Genomic DNA, 24,955 nt, shown 5'->3' with positions numbered 1-24,955 from the left:
GAGTGTCCATAGTCTCACTCAGTGTGTTGGTTATAGTCTCCGCTTTGCCATCAATCATATTGCGGGTTAATACAAAACTAATTCTGACCTCTTTAGTGACCTGGAAAACATGTATTCAATGTAAATAATTAATTGTTTTCTAACTGAGATGTCTGTGGTTTCATCACACATAATACTAAAAAAATTATCAGTGTGTATATTTTTCAGTATGTTAGATTTTATTTCTGATGCGAAGACATCCAGCAGCTCTTGCATTATTTTTTCAGAGGTGTAATGTGCATTTTTACCAACATTGAGATGTTGTAAAAAGGAACAGCCCATTTCTTTACAGTGTTCCAACAGCTTTTCAAACAATGTTGTATGTGGCAACTCATTTTTTGCCAGCCAATTCATGGATCTTAAAACTCCCACAAAGGCATCTCTCTGTAACTTAACACAGATACAGATCTTTCAATTTCACTGATTCCAGTTTGCTCTAGTACACGCTTTCCTAAAAGGTCAGCAGAAGACTCAATGTGCATTTTACTTTTTTCATGATCCAGAAAGTCTTCTTTTTGAATTCTTGTGCATGGCACGTTTACCCAAGGTAACTCCCTCCTTGGGGGATGTTTATTTGAGTATTTCCTGCACAATGAGCACCACATACCATTTTCTTTGACCATTAGCCAATTAAAATCTTTAAACCATTGTTTGTTTAAGTGGTGCTTAGATTTATCAGTTGGCAGAGTGTGTGCTGAAAAGATTTCCCCTGATGGACCAGCTTTTGCAATGTCTTTGTCTGAAATTGCCACATGAGGAGTTGACGCAGCACCTTCATTAGTTTGTGGCGTCTCTTTTCTGAAATAACTGAGCAGTGTTGTTTTCTGAACACTTTTTTTGCTCATTTTGGTAAAACGTTTGGAAAAAATTAAAAGTACCTATGAATAAGACTTTTGAGTGGGAAAGTGAGAGCCTGTTGGATATTCAGTGCACACTTGCACTACGGCAGGGCAAGATATTAACAAAAAAGGAATAGCAGATGGGTCACTTTAACAAAACTACGGAAGCATATTAGGGCCATGGTGAAGAAAAAAAAATCTGGGCACAGTGAAGTAAAAAAAAATATATATATATGTCGAGAATAAAGTCGACACGTTGACTTTATTCTCGACATTTCCACTTTATTCTCGTCGTTTATGTCGAGATTAAAGTCAACATTTTCACTTTCTCATAGTTTTTTTTTTTTTTTTTGTCATTTGCAGTAAAGGGTCCCCAGGTGTACATTCAGTGTAGAGAACTTTATGGCAGGTGTGACAAGGCTCCAAAAAACTGGATGTATGAATGGATATCGCACAGGTTTAACTTAAATATTGGGTTCGTGATCTGGTGGTCGGAGACACGAACACAGAATTCAATGGATGTTCTTCTGAGCGGGCTTTCTTTATTGCATGCGTGCTGTCTCTATCTGACGTACCAAAACCCCAATTCCTATCCTTCCTTTTTCATTCTCCACATAACCAATCACAACACGATAACGCAAAGCATTTCATGCACTTCATAATTTATGACGGGGTCTGAGAAAATCTAGTAAATTAAATATTCATTTTAAGATGAAATTTAGTTTACAATGTTCTACTTTAATGACAGACTACGAGAATAAAGTCAACATGTCGACTTTAATCTCGAGATAAACGGTGAGAATAAAGTGGAAATGTCGACTTTATTCTCGACATAAGCTTAGCAGCATTACACAGACTGCACTGACACCGAGAACAGAGACGTCACTTCCTGACGCCCTTTTTCTGATATCTGACAGGCTGGTTCCACTAGGCTTTTTTTTATTTTATCAGTCCTACACTCGCCCGCACACCTCCACATCCTCTTTGCTTGTGAAGTGCCACTCCACTATCACTATTAGCATGTACAGCCTCCTCTCGCCCGCCCACCTCCTTGCTACTGTAATTAAGCTGCTCCGCCCCCGCTATTACCATGTACACCCCCCTCTCGAAAGCCCACCTCCCCATACTCCTTGCTTGTGAACTCCGCTCTGCCTCGTCCCCGCTATTAGCTTTACCACCGAGTGATCAGCAACATCCTGTCCCACGCCTCTCCCCTCGCAACTTGTGATCCTGCTTCTAAAATATTTGCCCACCCACCTGCTCGTCCCTTGCCATCTCTGCAGATCATTAGATCTGCAGCCATCATCTCACAATGTCATGCGAGATGACAGCTGGGCACTCATCTAAATTAGCCGCTCCACTAGGGAGAACACTGGAGTGCCCAGTTAAAAGAAACATAATTAGCTGACAGATGATAGCCCAAAAATAGAGCAGAAATAGAAAACCAGAAATAAGTGCAGGAACTGATCCACAAATCCATAAGGACTATCCAGAACTAACTATTTAAAAGAAGTATTTGACCAAATCTTCTACGCTGTCTTGATTTATATTGTGCCTTACTACTAGGTTTGGTTTGTTTAGTTAAGCAGTCTAAAACTAAGATGCTTGAATGCTTGAACACACCACAATATTAAACAAGGACAGCATGGCAACATTGCATGTTAGAAAGGCGGTAGACAGGTAGATAGCTATAAACAATATGGCCAGGACCTTGTGAAATGAACACAAAATGATACCAAGAAGACATCACATAAAATATGTAAAATACCAGTAATCCAAAATCTTAAAGAAATAGTGCTAAAAAAAACTCATGGTTTAAAAACCTAGATTCATTACAGTTAGGATATCTGTTCATTACCATGTACTGTATTTTGATAAAAGACCTAACAGCTCAACCATAACACTACAACTACGCTTTTGGCTGTCCTTAACTTATTATTCAAAGTAAATTGTTAAAAAACTTTCTTTATTGAGCAATGGTTTTATTTTAATCGTATGATTATTCAATAAACTAAAGCATTAGCAAAGGTACAACACAAAGTAACAACAAAACCAGAGTACCTGGTGTTGTCTTTCCTAAAAAAGTCTCAAGTATTTTCCTACGTGGGTGTAGTGGCCCAATGTCTTGTTACCACATACAATCAAGCATTCCCTTTCACTTTCTTCCTTCAACCAAATGGTGTTGCCACTTTTACAGTCAAACACCCAACACACACAGTCACTGATCTCTTCTCTCTCTCTCTCTCTCTCTCTCCCCTGCAAGAAAGCCAGTTATCCCTGCCAGGTGCTGGATTACCCTGTAGACTTATAGATGGGCATAGCATACTTCTGCCCAGGTAGCACCACTGTGGTATTTAATTCTGCCCTGAGCCACCCTGGTGATACTCTTGCCCATGGTAACCCCTTGTGAGCAAAATGCACCTTCATCACAGCCTAAATATTTATATTGTGTTTTAGTGAGTTATATCCCTACTGAGGATATCTGCAGGAATGATTAATACTTCTAATTTTTAATCATAGGTGAATAGTTTCCTTTAAATAGAATTTTCCTAACTAAAATGTCTTAAGTATCAAACTGCAGTCAAACTTTTTAATATACGACAAAATATTGATTTATAATATGGGAATTGTTTGTCATTATTTACTTCTATTGTTCCTTTGTTCTTTACAGTAATATTTTAGCATTTTTTATAAATAGATAAAATAGTAGGTGTGGAAATTACTTATTACTTTATTGGTAGGAGACAAAAAGGGGCTAAGCTTATTTTGTAAAAGTGTCTAAATAACTTTGTTTAGAGTTATACTCAGTGACTTTTAAATGATTATAAGACTATCAGACACTGCAGGATTTTGTATTCCAAAAATATGCTGTTATATTAATAGATCAAAGTGTTTTATTTATGTAGTGTGAGTTTGGCAATGTACATGAGTGTGCTTTATGCTGTCCTCCTATATCTTGTTGTTTTGTACTTAGTAATTAGTGATGATGTGATAGGGTCCAGTTTTCCGCTAGGCTACCTTAAATAAAGTAGGAGAAGCTGTACTTTGTGATCTGTTTACTATACCATGCCTGCTTGAAATTCTTGATTCTTATGTGTCAGTTAGTAAATCCCATATTTTTTTACTACAAATATTTTTTTACTTGGCAGAAAAGACAGCAATACAGAACTGATGGTTCAAGTTACTAATCCTCCTCCTGAGGAAGACATGGAGAAAATTTTGATTCCACAACTCCTGCAGACCATTTCTCTGCTGAAATCACAAGTATCCAATGCTTCAACTGATGTTCTATCAACTGTTGACATAAACAAACCTGATGGGGAATACTGCCTTGACAGTTGCTTTATAAAGAAACAAACTCTTGATCACTTCAGTAATCCTTTAGCATTACCCATTGAGCATAAACATGAAACTGAAAAACCTCATTTAGAACGCCAGATGGAAAATTCCAGTTTCGAAGTTCTTTCTGTAGGAGGCAGTGATGTTGAAAAGCATAGTATAATTTTAAATGATTGTAGCAGTTTTCTTCATGTGAAAAATGATTCCTGTACCAATCATGTTCTTCAGTCTTTGCAGAATCTTGACTTAAATAGCAGTTTGGAACTTGATGCAGAGGAAGTATCTGGAACATCATGTAACACATCAGAGTTGCTTAGGACACCTTCTCCTTGTATATTAGACTCTGACTTGGAAATGGACATTGTTGAAGGAAAGATAATTGCTTCATATTTAAGTGACCTTGAGAAAGCTAGTGCTGTTAAAAAGATACATAATGAATTATGTGCACAGTCTCCTAAAGAAATAATTCCTGAGGTGTTAAACTTGGACGAGCAAAATAATGGTGTTGACTGTGGTAAGATTCAGTGTGCTGATTCATCTTTAAATAGTAGTCTTACAACATCCACTCCAAGAAAGCAACCACAATTAAAGGCTTGGGCACCTTCTATGGAGTTTGAGATACAGCAAGGGCGATATAAAGGAAACTGTTACCACAGAGATGGATCAAGACTTGGTATGTCCTTATGTACAGTATATCCCAATTTTTTTAATTTTTCCATTATCCTTATTAATTATTCTTATTGTTTATGTATATTTTAAATATTTTTTGTTAATGGAAACACCTTACACAATTACTATACTTTAAGCCTTTATATATCAAAATACTGCATATATTTGCCATTTTGTACTCTTGGGTGGGATTTTATATATTGATGATTCCCAAGTATCTAAAAAGAAGTGCATACACATGTTTATGATTCAACTTCAAACAACTTTAAATGATTATGTCACAATAAGTACAAATTAACTATTTTTAGTTTAGTAATTAACATAGATTTTCCAGTGACCGTAGTTAAAATGGATTTTCGAATGAACAGTCATAGTCACACGGATATATAGTTCCATTTTCAATTCAAATCTAATGAGGTAATTTTTTTCATACCATTACATTTTATTCAGTCTATATTTCTGTGATATCCAGCCTTTTAATAACTTAGTGTTCTTGCTGGTTCATTACTCAAAATCATTTTCCAATAGGTATACAATTTGAAATCAAGAAAGTACAGTATCCTGATAGACAAACTCTGTTTTGTGTGTGGCTGGAGAGAAACCATATTCAAATCCAAAGAGAAGCTGTAATGAGAATGAAATTTCTTCTGTCCACCCTGAACAGCAACTCCGATTCTCTACCTGACATGTCAGCTGTTAGTCTAGGAGAGGTAAGTCACTGTGAGCCAACCTAATGTGTCTCAGGTTCCGTTGCTCAGTCCAATCTTATTTTTAATGGTATATTTTATTAAACTAATATCCATTTTTAATATCATTTTAAAGTCGGTGGTTTGGTGTGGGACAGGACACAAACTTAAACTTTTTTTTTTTTTTTTTTTTTTTTTTTTTTAACTATGTACAATTAGTAAATTGCATTTCTTTTTCAGGGAGTGCACTTGTTCAAAGCTTCTGAGACTGCACACATTCAAACTTCAATAAACTGACATAAAAGAACTATAGTGCAGTCTTCTGTAAACACTAACAGAAGTTTAATCATTTTATACTTTCAAAACAATAATTTTCTTGAGGCACTACACGCATTACCTCATTTAACTATAGAGGTTTATTTTGTGTTGTCAAGCACAACAGCATTTCACTCAAACTTCGTGTTTATTTTATCAATTACTGCTTACAAGAAATACAAAACTAATTTGCTCAAATTTCTGTTTCAGGTGATCAAAGAGACAGCTAGAGGTGAAGGACTCCGATGTGCCCAAGACCTGGAAGAATCTAGGGCATGTGAAGGAAACTTTGAAGCAGAGTATATTACAATCAGCTCTTTAGGCAAGGGAGCTTTTGGTTTTGTTTGGAAAGCACAGCGAAGATCAGACTTGGAGGAGGTAGAGTGCATGTGTTCTTTATACATAAAATAAAAAATCCAGTGGAGGTGACTACCCCCTACCACATCTTTTTTTTATGCACCTACATTTTACAACCTGTGTTTTTTGAGTTTCTCTCCACATCACTATCAAACCCATAGCACATTCTTGCACTCAAGCTTTCTGCCATTTCACTACCCACCATTACCTTGGTCTTTCCTACATTTACCTTGAGGGCCTCCTGATCTACAGATACATGATGCAACTTCAGTCCCATTGCCTAATTCTTTTCCTTCATTTGTCTGCAACAAATATCATATTCGTTCTTTCCTTCCCAGGTGGTATCCAGTCCATATTTTTCTGACTTTCACAAAAATCTAACAACAGCAACTACAACAACATTTATTTCTGCAGCATATTATCACCCACTGGTTGTAGCTCAAATGCTCTAAAAAATGTCAAAGAAATAGATGCAAGAAAAGAAAACCAAACTAAAATTGGGTAAAAATAAATAACAAAAAAAATCAATACAGGCTTGCATTAAGTTCAATGAGGCTGCATGGTGCCTTGATCAGGTGGTGGTGGTGGCACAGATGGAATGGTGGGGATTAGTACAGATTGTGGATCCCTGAGGAATATGATATTTCTATACCCATACATTTTTTAGGAATACAACTGAAATGTCTGTCCATCCATCCATCCATTATCCAACCCGCTATATCCTAACTACAGGGTCGCGGGGGTCTGCTGGAGCCATTCCCAGCCAACACAGGGCGCAAGGCAGGAACAAATCCCGGGCAGGGTGCCAGCCCACCGCAGGACACACACCCCCCCACACACCAAGCACACACTAGGGACAATTTAGAATCGCCAATGCACCTAACCTGCATATCTTTGGACTGTAGGAGGAAACCAGAGCACTCATATGAAACCCATACAGACACAGGGAGAACATGCAAGCTCCACCCAGGGCGAACCTGGGAAGCGAACCCGGGTCTCCTTACTGCAAGGCAGCAGCGCTACCACTGCGCCACCATGCCGCCCTTACAACTGAAATGTTGCTACAAAAAAAGCCATATTGAAATAATGGGTTTTTAGCAGTTACACCGTATGGTGAATTTCTATAGGTAAAGTATTCCAGATTTTAGGTGTATAACAGCAAAAGGCTGCCTCACCACTTCATTTAAGCCTGGCTTTTGGAATTATAAGCAGACCTCCGTTTGAAGATCTAAGGTTATGACTTGGAGTGTAGGGGGACAGGCATTCCAAAATATAGGATTGAGTAATAATATTTAAGTCAGTTCTGAATGATATGGGTGACCAATGCAACAATGCTAAAACTGGTGATATGCTCAAGTTTTCTTTTTCTACTTAAGATTCTCGTTGCTGCATTCTGTACTAACTGCAACAGATTGATGTCTTTCTTAGTTAGTTTGTTAAGAGTGAATTACAGCAATCTAGGCTACTAAAACAAAAGCATGAATTATAACTTTACAAGACTCTGGAAAAACTAAGAGGTCTACCTTTGCTATATTCCTTAAGTGAAAAAATGCAGTACATGTAATCTGGTTAATATGTGATTTAAAGGTTAGGTGAGAGTCAATGATAACCCCTAAATTCTTTACCTCTGCCTTGCTTTTTAAACCTAAGGGATCAAGTTTATTTCTAATTTCTTCACTATATCCATGTTTGCCAATCACTAAGATTTGTGGGGTGTTTTTCTCATTTAGTTTGAGAAAGTTTCTATTCATCCTTTCAGAAATACTGCTAAGACATTGGATCAGAGAGTCAAGAGCATCAGGGTCATTAGGTGCTATAGATAAAGTTGTGTGTCGTCTGCATAGCTGTGGTAGCTCACCTTGTGCTTTGAGATCATCTGACCTAATGGAAGCATGTAAATTGAAAAGAGTAGCAGACCCTAAATAGATCCTTATGGTACACCATATACAATATCATGGGTATCCGAAGTACAATCGCCACAACTAACAAAGAATTTTCTGCCTCTTAACACTAGAATTACCAGAGCCTACGAAAAAACTCGTAGATCCGTCCCACCTTAAAACGCTTCCCACTTCTCCGTCAGCATCTTTTGTCCTTTAAATGTGTTGATAAGCAGCAAGCAGTCTGCTGTCACATCCCCCCACCGGCACACAGTTTTCTCAGCTCAAGTCTGCTTACCTACTTGTCAGTTGCTTAGAGCTGTATAGAGTGAGAAGTCATGCAAAATGATACCTTTTATAAATACTATATCGTTATTTGGAACATTTACATTTCATGTGTGTTCCGTGTCTACAACGACCTATGCACAGTAAACACATCGATAAAACAGAAACGTTTTTCATGTTTTAGTAATAATTGACAAAATGTAGGCATGAAGTGTATAATGTGTGAAGCCTGAATTCCCAATATCTTTATACACTTTCACAAAAGATAAAAGTATAACAGAACAAATGCGCTTTTTTCTAAGGCTATAACCAAAGAAAAAGAAACCAGGTTAGTGCTGCTACCTTCTTGGGTAGTATACTGGTTAGAGCTGCCTACTGCAACTCATAAGGTTCTGGGTTCGAGTCTTAACGTCTTCCAAAATAAACGTTTTGAGTAGTAAGCTGTTCTTATTGTTAATATTATACAATAAAAGCATACATTTGATTTGCGACTGTAACAGCCACTGTAAATGTAGTACTTGTCAAAGTTAGCGTCTTTTTTTTAGTTTTACTTTATTTACTTATCTTCCTACAGCATAAAGTCACAAGTATACTGCAGAGCTTCCTCTGTTTGATCGTCAAGGGCATGCTCACAAATTACACGTGTAATGCCACGAAAAATACCTGCTGACAATTTAGTACGTGAGCAATGGTACGAGAATGCAGTTAGACTTTTTTTTGGGCACATACACCACGCTAGTGTTTAGATCTGGACAGTGTAGCGTTGGCGAGCTCTGTAAGCCGTGCTGTTTCTTTGAAGGACAGGTGATTGGCAGGATGACGCCGGACTTTCGCCTTTACGCCTGGTGCAGCTGCATTGTTCTTATATGTGAGGGGACGTTTCTTGCAGGGATGGCTTCTGTTTTCTCCGATCTGAGTTCACCTCTGTTATAGCGCGTCTTTATTTGAAAACAGCAGTGTCAGATCGGGGCGAGCGTGAACACTAACTTTGACAAGCACTATAAATTTACAGCGGTTGTTACAGACGTAAATCAAATGTATGTTTTTTTTATTGTATAATATTAACAATAATAGCAGCTCTCTACTCAAAACGGCAAACTTGAGAAGCTGCCAGTGTCAGCAGGTATTGTTCGTGGCATTACACGTGTAATTTGTGAGCATGCCCTTGACAATCAAACAGAGGACGCTCAACAGTTCACTTGTGACTTTATGCTGTAGGAAGATAAGTAAATAAATCAGCTCGCATGTTATTTATTTGGATAAAATAAAGACGCGCTATAGCTATTTATCTATCCCCTTAGCTGTTTTTATATATATTATATAATAACCGTTAAGCAAAATGACACCTTTTATTGGCTAACTAGAAATTACATCTTGCCTGAAGAAGGGGCCTGAGTTGCCTCGAAAGCTTGCATATTGCAATCTTTCTAGTTAGCCAATAAAAGGTGTCATTTTGCTTGGCTTTTCTCTACATTCATAATGGCTAACACGGTACAACACCCTAGTACTATAATAACCGTTATAAAGACACTTGTTCATGTTAATTGCAGTCTCAATTGTTAAAAAATAATATTTTAAAAGGAGCATCCCACATGAAAATACAAAGATCTGACTGACTGACAGTGCATACCACTTTATATGGTTAAAAAGAAAAAAAATAACACTTTCTTTCCAGCGGGGAATCGAACTTGGGTCTCTAAGGTGCAACAGGCCTGCTGAGCACTCTGTGTCAACTATCCGCGACTTAGTATGTATCGTGATCGTGATTTAGAGAGAATAAAAGTGAAAAAAAAAAAACGGAAACTTTTACAAGTCCTATAAATGTACACCGTGTGTTACAGACACAAACCAAGTGTATGTGTGTATAATATTAACAACAAGAGCAGCTCATTACTGAAGACAGCAAATATAGGAGTCGGGATCGAATCGGGGACTCTTGATTACACCAGGGACGTTTGATTACAAGTCAGCAAATCTTACCACTACGGAAACTGGTGTTTTTTTTTTTTTAACCTTTTGTGAAAGTGTTTACTTGATCTTTGGACTTCAGGTTTCATATATTATATAGTTTATGCCTACATTTTGTCATTTACTACTAAAATATGAAAAAAGTTTCTGTTTTAAAAATGTGTTTACAGTAATCCCTCCTCCATTGCGGGGGTTGCGTTCCAGAGCCACCCGCGAAATAAGAAAATCCGCGAAGTAGAAACCATATGTTTATATGGTTATTTTTATATTGTCATGCTTGGGTCACAGATTTGCGCAGAAACACAGGAGGTTGTAGAGAGACAGGAACGTTATTCAAACACTGCAAACAAACATTTGTCTCTTTTTCAAAAGTTTAAACTGTGCTCCATGACAAGACAGAGATGACAGTTCTGTCTCACAATTAAAAGAATGCAAACATATCTTCCTCTTCAAAGGAGTGCCCGTCAGGAGCATATAAAGTCACAGAGATAGAGAAAAGCAAACAAATCAATAGGGCTGTTTGGCTTAAGTATGCGAAGCACCGCGGCACAAAGCTGTTGAAGGCGGCAGCTCACACCCCCTCCGTCAGGAGCAGACAAAGAGAGAGAGAGAGAGACAGAGTTTGTTTTTCAAGCAAAAATCAATACGTGCCCTTCGAGCTTTTAAGTATGCGAAGCACCGTGCTGCATGTCGTTTCAGGATGCAGCTGCACAAAAGATAGCAACGTGAAGATAATCTTTCAGCATTTTTAGACGAGCGTCCGTATCGTCTAGGTGTGCAAACAGCCCCCCTGCTCAATCCTCCTAGGTCAGGATCAGAGAAAGTCAGCGCAAGAGAGACAGAGAAAAGTAAGTTGGGTAGCTTCTCAGCCATCTGCCAATAGCGTCCCTTGTATGAAATCAACTGGGCAAACCAACTGAGGAAGCATGTACCAGAAATTAAAAGACCTATTGTCCGCAGAAATCCGCGAATCAGCAAAAAATCCGCAATATATATTTAAATATGCTTACATATAAAATCCGCGATGGAGTGAAGCCGCGAAGCGCGATATAGCGAGGGATTACTGTACACAGATTACTGTAGAAATGGAACACACAAGAAATGCGTGTGTTCCAAATAACGATCTATTATTTCCACTCTAAAACTCTAGCAGTTCAGTCACTCCCAGATAATCAAACAAGGCATGAGCTGGGAAAACTTAGTGAACGTTCTGCGACGGTGGGGGATGGAATAGCCGGTGCTTGCTGGCTCGTCTTAATCGGCACATTTAGAAGACAAAAGAGAGGTGAGAACAGTTTTAAGGTGGGCCGGATCTACGAGTTTTTTCGTAGACTCTGGTAATTCTAGTGTTAAGTAAGACTGAAACCAATATAAGATGCTGCTAGAGAGGCCCACCCGTTGTCTAAGGTGATTTATAAGAGTATTGTGGTCTATGATGTCAAATGCTGCACTCAAGTCTAAGGGAACAAGAACAGATATATGGCCTCTGTCCGCATTAACCTGGAAATCATTTACTACTTTAACCAGCACAGTCTCTATACTGTGGTTTGTTCTAAAACCTGGCTGAAACTTAAGAAGACTAGAGTGCTTATTCAAGTAATCATTAAGATTCATGTTTTCCGGAATTTCTTAGTTATATAGGATTTCTGTACTTTGTTACTTGACCATAAAAGTGATGTTTGCAACAAGTTTGTTTTCCAATTATAAAATAAGCCTTTCCTCATTTAGAAGCAATCATTTATTGAAAATACTAAAATTTGGTGGTGTTTTGCTTCCATTGTAAATTGTTAAAATTGTAAAAATGGTTTATTTCTGTAGGTTGTTGTAAAGTTTATAAGAAAAGAAAAAATTCTTGATGATTGCTGGGTAGAAGATTCTTGCTTGGGACGAGTCAGTCAGGAGATTGCAATATTATCTAGACTTCAACACCCAAACATCATTAAGGTAGGGGCACCTGGACTTGTATTAATGAATGGTTGTTGATGCTATAATAAGAGATGATCATTACCAACTGGTAATTTACAGTAGCAAGTTTTACATTCTCAGTTGTGTTTATTACAACATTTCAGTTTGGGCATGTCTTGAATGTCCAAGTATAATGTCTTCTATAAAGCTGCCTATTCATTTTTATGCTTTTTTAAAATGCTACTCCTAGTTTTTACTATGGAAAATCCAAATATAACAAGAACATGGACTTGAAATATTTTTGTCCACATTTTACTTAATAAATGTTTGGATTCTTCCAAACCTTGCATTAATAATTGGCAAACACAGGTTTCTTGTCATGGTCAAATACTGCTGTAAATATTTTTTCTTTATTTTAAAAATGTAAATACACATAATTACAGTTTTTCACTGTGTTAATGTTTTATTGGGTACTTTTGTCGTACAATAAAATCCCAAACCAATACTATCCAAAGCCAAGAAATCATGCAGTCATGAGTCCAAAAGCCTTTGGTTTCAGTTTAGACTTTTATTAAAGATAATAAAAGGCTACATTAAGTCCACAAAAAGAGCTGCTGTTCTTGAGTATGAAGACATTTTTATACATAGCTTAACACAGATAGGAAGCTTTAATATGTCTGCTATGCCAATGGGCAACACCTAATGGCATTTTGCAACCTTTGTGTGAATACCCTTCAGTCATGGCCACTTTAAATTTAAAGTGGCAAATAACTGAATTGTGCATTTGGGGTTGAAATGTATTGGAAAGAACAAACACATGGCTTTGAGCACAACATACTATTATGTATCCGTTATGACTGCATAAGTGTATGAGAAACCACAAACCCACTAAACATGTCACATGTGACATTGGTTAACGTTTTTGCTATTGTTGATACAACAGAGACAATCTATGGTCCACAGAATGGGAGCTGGCAAGGCAATAATACTGTTGATGGGCTACAATCATAGAACAGTGTTGTTGAAGGATATAGTTCTGTGTGTGTTGTACCATGTGACACTTTCTCAATACAACACAGTAGGTTGAATTTTCGGACAGCTAAAGAAGCAAACACTGCAAGATGAAAAAGTGTGGTCTGATGAATGCAAGTACCTGCTTATTCGCCTTCATACTGAATTATTTATAATTGTTTACTTATTTTTTTTATACATTCTTGTTTGTCAGTCCAGGGTATGACGTTAAACTGCATCCAGCCTAGCAAGTGGTCCTCCAACTGCAGGGAAAACTTGGGATTTGGTGGCAGGATTGGCATTCTAGCCACTGCAAAAACTTCACACAGCTACAGAAATGGCAGACAGGACTCCTTTCTGCTCTCTGCGGGAGTAGCTCTCCTGCAGCCACCCATAGGAAGGCTGCTCACATTTTGAAGGGGATGTAGGAAAGCCCTCTGGAGCCTTATCTGTGGAAGAGTCAAAACAGCCGGAGAGCCAATGGGGTCAGACCTGCTGGGGATCGGAAGTGGTGTGGTGCTGAGGCGTCACCCACTGCACAGCAGCACTCAGGTCCCAGTTTGAGGCAACCATTCAGGTTAGGTGTGTGGAACATCTTGTCTCTCCGGCATGATGATCATCTTCCTCTGCTGTCAGCAGAGCTTTGTAAACTCCACATTTCAGTGGTGGCACTCTCTGAGGTGTGCTGACCTGGGACTGGCCAGATCTCTGTAGGCGGGTACATCTTTAATTGGTCTGGTTGCTCTGATTGCTGTCATACTCCAGGAGTAGCTGTTGCTGTGGCGGTTCGATTCCTTTCGATGGTGTTTGATGTCGCTCCTTTCAATAAATGTATTATGAGACTCGGATTAAGACAATCTGTGGGTGTCTTATCTGTTATCTCAGTGTATGGTCGACCACAGTACGTGAGGTCTTGGTGAGGGAGACATTTTATTTGCACATTCACTCAGTGGTTGATGGGTGCCCATGAGGTTACACCCATGAGTGACTTCAGTGTGACCGCTGGCTATGTGGGGGCTGCAGAGTGCTGGATCCTGGTCCCAGTGCCCTTAACCACATTGTTGGACTTGGTAGTCCTGTACTTGGAGTGATTGATGAGATTGATCACATCCTCATGGGCAGATGCTGGAGGCTCCTGCAAAACTGCCGGGCCTACAGAAGTGCCCAGTTTGTGAATTCTGACCACAGACTTGATGTTGTTACTCTGAAGATCCTGCTTAGGTCCAGTGGGGCTACCACCTACTAGGAGAATGAGGCTAGACCTGGCCAGACACCAAGACCAGGCTGTTTCTAACAAGTCTGTATGCAGTTTGTGTGAGGAACTTACAGACTTGGGTGCGACTGCTGATCTTAATGAGATATTGGAAACCTTCCGTACAAGACCCTGAAGTTTGCTCAGGGTTGTGTTGGTGTTGCTAGTGTTCTCAGAAGGAGGTGTTTCATCTTACCCCCTGGATATCATCAAGAGGAGTTGCAGCACACAGCTTGATGGCAACTCCAGTCTGTACCAGGAACTAAAAAGGATGGCTTTGAGGGCTCTGAGGGCAGATAAGGAGGCATTCATTACTAGAATCTGTGAGCAAGTGACACACCATCTATGGTCCAGTAACCCATGTCCTGGAATGGAGAGTCGCAGTCAGGGCGGGTGATGAAACGGTCCTTACAGATGATACTGCAGTTGTGACCTGCTGGGCTGGCTACTTCAAGCAGCTGATTAAAGCTGATCCTCCAACTGGGATGTTGGACATCTCTGGGTTCAGGGTTCTTGAGGCTAATCTTCCTATTAGCTTTGAACAACCCATCCTATCTGAAATTACACCAGTGGTGAAACAGCTTAGGGTAGGGAAGGGTGCAGGGGTCTGTGGTATCTAGGGTGAACTTCTTCAGGCTGGTGGTAAGGCTGTCCTCCTGGCATTGCAAGCCATCTTTGCTTCCATTTTGGAAACGAGTGTCATCCCAACTAACTAGAGAATGGAACTTGTCATCCCTTTCTGGAAAGGGGAGGGTGATTTCCCCTGGATTGCGGCAACAGCAGTGGGATAACACTGCTCTCAGTGCTGGGTAAGGCCCTTGTCTGGGTCATCCGCAATAGGATCCATGATCACTTGCTCACCTACCAGCGACCTGATCAGTCTGGTTTTACACCTGAGAAGTGCACCATCAACTGCATCCTGGCACTGAGGGTTCTCACCGAGTGCTGATTGTGCTGCCCTGTGGGACATCTTGGGATTTTGCGGGACCCAGCTAAGAAGTTGCTGGATATCATGGCCAGCCTGTACACTGATACTGTGAGTGCTGTGCAGAGTGGAGGCAGAATCTCTGCGTTTTTCCCAGTTGATTTTAGGGTTTGTCAGGGGTGCATTCTTGCTCTTGCATGGACTAGTATTTAGGCAGGGTCATGTGGTCAAGCGGCTCTGGGGCTTCTGTTGGTGAAGAAAGATTCACGGATATTGACTTTGCTGACGATGCTGTGATCTTTGCAGAGTTAATGGAGGCTCTGAATGGGTCTCTACAGTGGCTGAGCAAGGAATATCTGGGCTTGCGAGTGTCTTGGATAAAAACCAAGATTCAGGCCTTTAATAACCTCTTGGGCACAGCCATCAGCAGTATGTCTGTCTGTTGAGAGACTGTCTACTACGTTGAGAGGTTTACTTACCTCGGCAGCAACATTCATGTCTCTGGTGACTCTTCCTATGAAGTCATTAGACTGATTGGGAGAGCATGTGGATCATGATGTCGCTGGAAAGGGGTGTGTGCAAAAGGCCGAAGGTCCAAGTCTTTATAGAGTTCTGGTGCTTTCTGTTTTGCTATATGGTTGCGAGACATTGACACTATCCAGTGACCTGACACAAAGATTGGACTCCTTCGGTACTGTCTCTCTTTGGAGAATCCTAAGGTACCACTTGTTTGACTTTGTGTTGAATGAGCAGTTGCTCATGGAGTCCTGAATGGGGCACATTACCTGCATTGTGAGAGAGTGTCAGTTATGACACTATGGACATGTGGTACGGTTCACCACAGGTGAGCTAGCTCGCAGGATTCTCATTGTTGAGGACACAAGCAGTTGGACCAGGCCAAGGGGACACCCGCTTAACACCTGGCTGCAGCAGATAGATAATCATTTCTGGGGGGCTTGGACTGGACCACATTTTGGCCTGGGGAGTTTCCAACCAGGATCGTATGGTGGGTACGGCAACATGATGTTATCAGTGCATGCTCCACAACTAGAAGAGGAGGAGGTATGCCCACCCTACCATGTTTCAGTAGTTCAACCTGGTGGTGTTAGTGCAAGTGTGAGTTCTCTTTTCATGGTATGTACTACTAGGGTGTTGTACCGTGTTAGCCATTATGAATGTAGAGAAAAGCCAAGCAAAATGACACCTTTTATTGGCTAACTAAAAAGATTACAATATGCAAGCTTTCGAGGCAACTCAGGCCCCTTCTTCAGGCAAGATGTAATACAGAGACTGGAGTTCCCTATATTTATATACACACTCAAGGACAAGAAACAACATTGGTAAATCTTTAAATGAGAAATTTTAAATGTAAAAAATTAATAGATTCATTCAGGCTAGGGTTAATTTAACAAGAGAGAAAAGAACAATGCATTGTCAAGATCTCTGGATAAGATAACTGCCCAACAAAGTCTTTTGAAGTTTGTAATGAGTTTTTTCAAAACAATGTGGATCTGTAGGCAGGTTGTCTGTCATTCTGAGAGATGTAAACAATCCTCATATCTGGCCATAAAACTCTTGTCTCTATTCAATCCATGTTGTAATGTATTAAATTTTAGCATGCGTTTAACTTCCCATATCCGATTTTGTTGCCTGTTTAAGATTCCTGTTTCACTCTCTTTCGGAAGAAGTCTATGTAATTATCCAGGGTAGAGTTTCTGCCAGCTTCTGGTGTCCATGTGGATTTATTGGTGGGGTTGTTGTAACTGCTTGTTGTTGGTTCCTGTGTGTTACTGTTTTCTTTCTTGTGGAAAAATTCTTTTAGTCTGAGTTTTCTGAAGAATTCTTCCATATCACTGCAGAGTCTGTCGTCGTCAATGAGCTTTGCAGGACAATATGAGAGTCCCTTTGTAAGTACTGAAATCTCTGCTTCATTTGGTGTATATGAGGAGAGATTAACAATGCAGGTCTGTTGCTCTTTGTTTTTTGGGAAGTTAAACTCATGCTAAAATTTAATACATTACAACATGGATTGAATAGAGACAAGAGTTTTATGGCCACATATGAGGATTGTGTACATCTCTCAGAATGACAGACAACCTGTCTACAGATCCACATTGTTTTGAAAAAACTCATTACAAACTTCAAAAGACTTTGTTGGACAGTTATCTTATCCAGAGATCTTGGCAATACATTGTTTTTTTCTCTCTTGTTAAATTAACCCTAGCCTGAATTAATCTATTAATTTTTTACATTTAAAATTTCTCATTTAAAGATTTACCAATGTTGTTTCTTGTCCTAGAGTTTGTATATAAATATAGGGAACTCCAGACTCTGTATTACATCTTGCCTGAAGAAGGGGCCTGAGTTGCCTCGAAAGCTTGCATATTGTAATCTTTTTAGTTAGCCAATAAAAGGTGTCATTTTGCTTGGCTTTTCTCTACATGGTATGTACTGGTACTCTGGGTATAAGTAAAGCAATTTCTGAATATCCCAGAATATTTTTCTTACAGGTAGAGTATCCATCCAGCAAAACTATTTCATCAGGAAAATGCTCTGTTCTACAAAGCTGGGAAAGTCCTAATACTGTATACTCAGAAGAACACAACCGTGAAATTGTTTTAATTCAGTACATTCCTAGTTTCAAGGTCTCCGTGTAAATGACCATCTTCAGGAAGAAATGGAGCAAGTTTTTCAGTGCAGCACTCTACCAGCAATTACTAATTTAGAGCAACCATAGGATATATTCAAGTTAAAGTGAGCTAGCACCCTTGTGTTGCATTTTTACAATAATAATAAGCCCATGTCCCAATACAGTGGAACCTCGGTTCACGACTATAATTCATTCCAAACTTCTGGTCGTGAACCGAAGCAATTTCCCCCATAGGATTGTATGTAAATACAATTAATCCGTTCCAGACCTTACAAACTGTATGTAAATATATTTTTTTAAAGATTTTTTAAGCACAAATATAGTTAATTACACCATAGAATGCACAGTCTAATAGTAAACTAATGTAAAAACATTGAATAACACTGACATAAACACCCAGGATCCCTGCTCAGCTGCACGTGCAGGCTCTCCCTCTCTCTCTCTCTCTCTCAGCAGCACGCGAGCCCCCCCCCCCCCCCCCAATAACATTGCAGCAGTTTGCGCTATAGCCTTACAACCCGAACACTGTAAACACTCTTTTTAAATGAGTTTTGAAGCACATGGAAAAAATAAACATTTGAAAAAAAGAGAAAAGTAACATTGCAACACTTTCTTTCACCACTCTTCACTTGCTTAGAAGCCATGGTTAACTGCAAAAGCACACGAAATACTGTAGAGCACAAAGAGTTCACAGGTAAAGCACGCACGTCTGACTGTGAACAGGGAGAGACTGAACACGTGCTTAAATACAGTAATCGGCGCGTACGAACTAGAAGGGAAATGAAATTGAGCACAAAGACTTCACAGCGAAAGCACGCACGTACGGAAATCATCGGCGCGCACAATCCAAAAGGGAAAACTGGCTTGTTTGTATACTGAGTGTGTGGTCGTGAACCGAGGCAAAAGTTTGGCGAATGTTTTGGTCGTAAACCGAGTTGTATGTGTACCGAGACGTTCGTGAGCCGAGGTTCCACTGTACAGTATATTCATTGTGGTCTTTGGGCAAAATAATGGGTCTGCCCAGTGTGCCCGTTGAAGCACTTTACATTGAGTGTACAGTTACTCATTTGGTATGTGTTTTAATTTTAATTGAACTCTTTTTTTCTATATCTTAGGTTCTTGATGTTTTTGAAAATGATATTTTTTTCCAAATGGTGATGGAAAAACATGGTGATGGACTTGATCTATTTGAATTTATAGAGAAACAGCCCCTTTTAGATGAACCTCTTGCCAGTTATATCTTTAGGCAGGTAAGGAACTTGGGTTTTATTTTGTTATATTGCATAATAAATACCATAAATAATTTTTGTAAGTTTTTTAAATATCATGTTCTGCACATCTCTTATAAATCTTAGTATTTAGATTAACATGTCTTTGCTTATATACTATATATGACTGTTGAATGGGTTCAGCAAAAGTGGAAAAACGAAAAAAAAATCTCTAAGATTATACAACTTTGTCAAATGCTGTGAATTTAGGAATTCAGTGGAGTCGGATCATAAAACAGCAAGGTGCACAATAAAAAGAATAAACAAAAGATGAATTAGGTTCAAGGCTGGTAATATATATAATTTGTGCCATACTCATACAAACTGTTATTGGTACATTTTATATACAGGTGTGTGTATGTGTATGTATATGTGTGTATATATATTTGGTATATATGTAATACTTTGTGTACGAATTTGGTGAAGGTTATGGAAATAGTTTTGTTTTTTTTAACATACTATGAGCAATCATTACTTTTCTCTGCAATTTTCTGTTTTATTAGCATGGCTGATATAAAATTATTTATGTGTATGGTTTCTAATCCACATTTGTTGAAAATAAATTGTAAGGTGAACAGCTCAGCATTGCAATGATATTAAACCAAGAAAAAAGATATTACTTATAACTGCAAAATCTAAATCCAAATGGGTGCTCTTACCTCGATTCATTATAAAATATTTTGGATTAAGAAATATTTTTTTAGGAACCAGACCAATCAGTAAGTTTTATGATGCAAAATTCAAGCTGAATAGTCAGATAAATTAGTATTGTTTTACAGTGTGATTAAATGTAGTTTAGAAATTGAACATAAAATCTGTGTCCATTTTGACCCATCTTACTATTTTTAATTATATTGTTTTCAATAGTGTTTTTGACACTGTGACTGTGATCTGGAGTTTCTTATAGCTGTATTTAATTTTTTATAATTTCTTGACCTATAAAAAACATTATCCTGTCATTTCAGAGGTTTTTTGAGGTCAAGGATTTCGGTGGTTTCATTCATTTTTGGTTCTGATGTGTTTTAATGAACATTTCTTTTTGAATTTTTTATTCCACAATGACTAATTGTTTTTGTATAAATTCCACCAAAATTTTGAATATATGCCAATAAAATTGTCATACAGCGTTATATACAAGGAGTTGGTATATTTGTGCATTTGTGTCTGTATAAGTGGCAAACATAGTGGTGGAGGTACAGTGAGTGAGCATATTCTGGTTATTAAGGCGGTTGTTAAACAACTTATGAAAATAGTCTCCACACATGCCCACGGGTTGGCAGAAGCAATAAAGAGAAAGATTGCTGTGATATGGAGTCTCAAACCTAACACAATGGGTATGAGGCCTCCTAAAAAGATCATAAGGCAGGGCAACAACCTAGTCATCCTTCCAGAGGATGTACACCCCAAATCCAGATCTCAGCAGGTTTCTGGCCTAACAAGCCCCAACCTAGCAGAACTGGCAAAACTAACTAGAAAACTAGATAACTAGAAAAGTTCCAAAATAGAGCAAAAAGTACAAGTTAATGCATGGATATGCACAGGGTTGGACTGGTGACCTGAATACAAATGGTTCCTGACTTAGTGCCCAGGGTTTCTGTGCTGGCCTCTGTAACCCTGAAGTGAATTAAGTAGGCTTTGCAGTTTAACTGTTCCTTTCATTTTAATTGAAATTTAATTTCAGTTATCCTTAATCACATTTTCATATCAAATTATTTCATTTTGAATTATATCTGGTCATTAATTACAATTTTTAGCTTTAGTTTAAATGTACATAGTATATTATGGCCGTGATTATCATGTTTCTGTCTGTATTGTATTTATGTCTAAATGTCTGTAGTGTTTATCATGTATCACACACATCAAATATACCACTAGCTACCAGTTATATAATAAATGTAAAAATGTTTGATATGTGATGATTTATATATGAAAAATAACAATCAATACATTGATTGGGCTTATTGAATTGTTTTTGTAAATATATTTTAAACAATTAACAGGGATACTTAGTGTAAAAAAAGTAATTTAGTTAACAAATTTAAAAAACTTCAATTTAACTAATGAAGAAAATGTAAAGAGTTCGGTTTCATTTTTCTTAAGCAATATATATATACAGTGCATCCAGAAAGTATTCACATCACTTTTTCCACATTTTGTTATGTTACAGCCTTATTCCAAAATGGTCTAAATTCATTTTTTTCCTCAGAATTCTACACACAACACCACATAAGGACAATGTGAAAAAAGTTTACTTGAGATTTTTTCAAATTTTATAAAAATAAAAAAATTGAAAAAGCACATGTATATAAGTATTCACAGCCTTTGCCATGAAGCTCAAAATTGATTTCAGGTGCATCCTGTTTCCCCTGATCATCCTTGAGATGTTTCTGCAGCTTAATTGGAGTCCACCTGTGGTAAATTCAGTTGATTGGACATGATTTGGAAAGGCACACACCTGTCTGTATAAGGTCCCACAGTTGACAGTTCATGTCAGAGCACAAACCAAGCATGAAGTCAAAGGAATTGTCTGTAGACCTCAAAGACAGGATTGTCTCAAGGCACAAATCTGGTGAAGGTTACAGAAAAATTTCTGCTGCTTTGAAGGTCCCAATAAGCACAGTGGCCTCCATCATCCGTAAGTGGAAGAAGTTCAAAACCACCAGGACTCTTCCTAGAGCTGGCCGGCCATCTAAACTGAGCGATCAGGGGAGAAGGGCCTTAGTCAGGGAGGTGACCAAGAACCCAATGGTCACTCTGTCAGAGGTCCTCTGTGGAGAGAGGAGAACCTTCCAGAAGGACAACCATTTCTGCAGCAATCCACCAATCAGGCCTGTATGGTAGTGGCCAGACGGAAGCCACTCCTTAGTAAAAGGCACATGGCAGCCCGCCTGGAGTTTGCCAAAAGGCACCTGAAGGACTCTCAGACCATGAGAAAGAAAATTCTCTGGTCTGATGAGACAAAGATTGAACCCTTTGGTGTGAATACCAGGCGTCACGTTTGGAGGAAACCTGGCACCATCCCTACAGTGAAGCATGGTGGTGGCAGCATCATTCTGTTGGGATGTTTTTCAGCGGCAGGGACTGGGAGACTAGTCAGGATAAAGGGAAAGATGACTGCAGCAATGTACAGAGACATCCTGGATGAAAACCTGCTCCAGAGTGCTCTTGACCTCAGACTGGGGCGACGGTTCATCTTTCAGCAGGACAACAGCCCTAAGCACACAGCCAAGATATCAAAGGAGGCTTCAGGACAACTCTGTGAATGTCCTTGAGTGGCCCAGCCAGAGCCCAGACTTGAATCCGATTGAACATCTCTGGAGAGATCTTAAAATGGCTGTGCACCGACGCTTCCCATCCAACCTGATGGAGCTTGAGAGGTGCTGCAAAGAAGAATGGGCGAAACTGGCCAAGGATAGGTATGCCAAGCTTGTGGCATCATATTCAAAAAGACTTGAGGCTGTAATTGCTGCCAAAGGTGCATAGACAAGTATTCACAGGCTTTGCTCAATACTTTATGTACATGTGATTTCTCAGTTTTTTCATTTTTAATAAATTTGCAAAAACCACAAGTAAACTTTTTTCACGTTGTCATGATGGGGTTTTGTGTGTATAATTCTGAGGAAAAAAATGAATTTAATCCATTTTGGAATAAGGCTGTAACATAACAAAATGTGGAAAAAGTGATGCGCTGTGAATACTTTCCAAATACACTGTGTGTGTGTGTGTGTGTGTGTATATATATATATATATATATAATATATTAAATATATCTATACATATTAATAAAAGGCAAAGCCCTCACTGACTGACTGACTGACTGATTGACTGACTGACTGACTGACTCACTCATCACTAATTCTCGAACTTCCCGTGTAGGTGGAAGGCTGAAATTTGGCAGGCTCATTCCTTACAGCTTACTTACAAAAGTTAGGCAGGTTTCATTTCGAAATTCTACGCGTAATGGTCATAACTGGAACCTCTTTTTTGTCCGTATACTGTAATGGAGGAGGCGGAGTCACGTATCACGTGATCACGCCTCCTATGTAATCACGTGACCTAAAAACAAGGAAGAGATTTACAGCACGAGTCAAACGCGGGAACGAAGGTAAATGACGTTAATTTTTGACTGTCTTTTAATACTGTGTAAGCATACATATTAACACATGTGCAAAGAAACGTGTGCATTTACGGGGTGATTTCTCAGGCTTAAAAGCTCGCCTTTTATCAAACGCGGGAACAAAGGTAACTGACGTTGTTCACTGTCTTTTAATACTGTGTAACCATACATATTAACACATGTGCAATTAAACGTGTGCATTTACGGGGTGATTTCTCAGGCTTAAAAGCTCGCCTTTTACTAAAAAGGTAAATGCAAAACTATTTTCAATCATTCTATGATCTGCTTCTCACAACTGAAGGCACCGTGGCTGATGTTACATCACTTGTTGTCCAACCATAAGCGTTACCTGCTAGGTAACCAGACACTTACTTCACTCCCTTTCGGGAATCGAACCTCTGAGGTTTTCTTTTGTTCTTAATTAAAATTTAAAAGCAATGCTTAACCGCTGCTAAGCCCCTCTAGCGCTGACGTCCGAGGTTCGATTACCGTAAGCATGTGCAGTGAGTGTGTAATTACATTCACGGCATTCGTAGTCTGATTCACAATCTGATTGTATGGGTGGTTACTTCCAGGTAAAGCTTATACTTGGCCACCAAGTCAGGTCGAAGTGATCACTCGAGTAAAGGCAGCTTCACAAAAAAACTGATCCTTAACAAACTGTTATTAGTATATTTTCCCTCAATTTAAAAACGTTTTATTTTCTTCTTAATAAAAATTTAAAAGCGGTACTTCGCCGGTGTGAAGCGCGTGGATTTGACCGACTGACACATACAGACATATTCATGAGTGCAGGTACTTCGGAAAGAAAGCACCGTGTAAACCTAAAGTTTAAATTAACTTCATAGACCTACAAAAGGTTGCCATTTATTTGAGGCAAGATTGTTTTTCTTCTGTACAACTATACGTTGCATTCTCAAGAGTGTGCTTGCACGGCTTCAGATATATATATATATATATATATATATATATATATGTATGTATGTCTATATATAAATATGTAAGCTTATAAGTACTGCCTTACTTCTCTTTAAGAAAGGAAGATGTAATGATACTTGATTTAAACGATTCCATGTCTTCCTGGGTTTGCGTAGCTTATTGTCTAAAAAGGAGAAACCCTCATTTATAAAACTTTGCTGCAGATGACTTAGCTTATTGTCAATATCTTTACACGTTTTTTTAAGACTTATTGACTGAAACGGGCTTTCACGAAAAAAGTTAGGGCTTTGCTACAGGATACACCCTCCACAAGTTAAGCAAGTAAAAATAAAAAATATATTTCTGTTTTATTTAAACCTTTTAAGTTCGTATGCATAGCCCCATTTGGCTGTTTAATTTTTTTTTTTCTTTCTTCAGTAATATTTAATCTCCTTAAAGAAAAAGAACATATCCATTTTACTTTTTTTGTATCTCTTTAGTAATATTTTAGTGTAAAAGATAACCAGTATTT

The 24,955-nt window shown here is 38.6% G+C and overlaps 1 protein-coding gene across 2 annotated transcripts in view; it reads left to right on the top strand.

Annotated features, from left to right (window-relative positions):
- The window catches only part of pask (PAS domain containing serine/threonine kinase), a 140,903-nt gene that overhangs the window by 94,325 nt on the left and 21,623 nt on the right, over positions 1-24,955 (top strand). For both annotated transcript variants that reach the window (XM_051922876.1, XM_051922875.1), the window contains exons 11-15: positions 4,028-4,890; positions 5,415-5,596; positions 6,098-6,265; positions 12,196-12,321; positions 19,236-19,370. In XM_051922876.1, coding sequence (XP_051778836.1) covers positions 4,028-4,890; positions 5,415-5,596; positions 6,098-6,265; positions 12,196-12,321; positions 19,236-19,370 — 1,474 coding nt within the window. The remainder of the gene's footprint in view (positions 1-4,027; positions 4,891-5,414; positions 5,597-6,097; positions 6,266-12,195; positions 12,322-19,235; positions 19,371-24,955) is intronic.

This window comes from Erpetoichthys calabaricus, chromosome 2, assembly GCF_900747795.2.
Source record: "Erpetoichthys calabaricus chromosome 2, fErpCal1.3, whole genome shotgun sequence".
NCBI classification, from domain to species: Eukaryota; Metazoa; Chordata; class Cladistia; order Polypteriformes; family Polypteridae; genus Erpetoichthys; species Erpetoichthys calabaricus.
The sequence above is the reverse complement of the archived record's forward strand: the minus strand, read 5'-3'. Positions and strand labels throughout refer to the sequence as shown.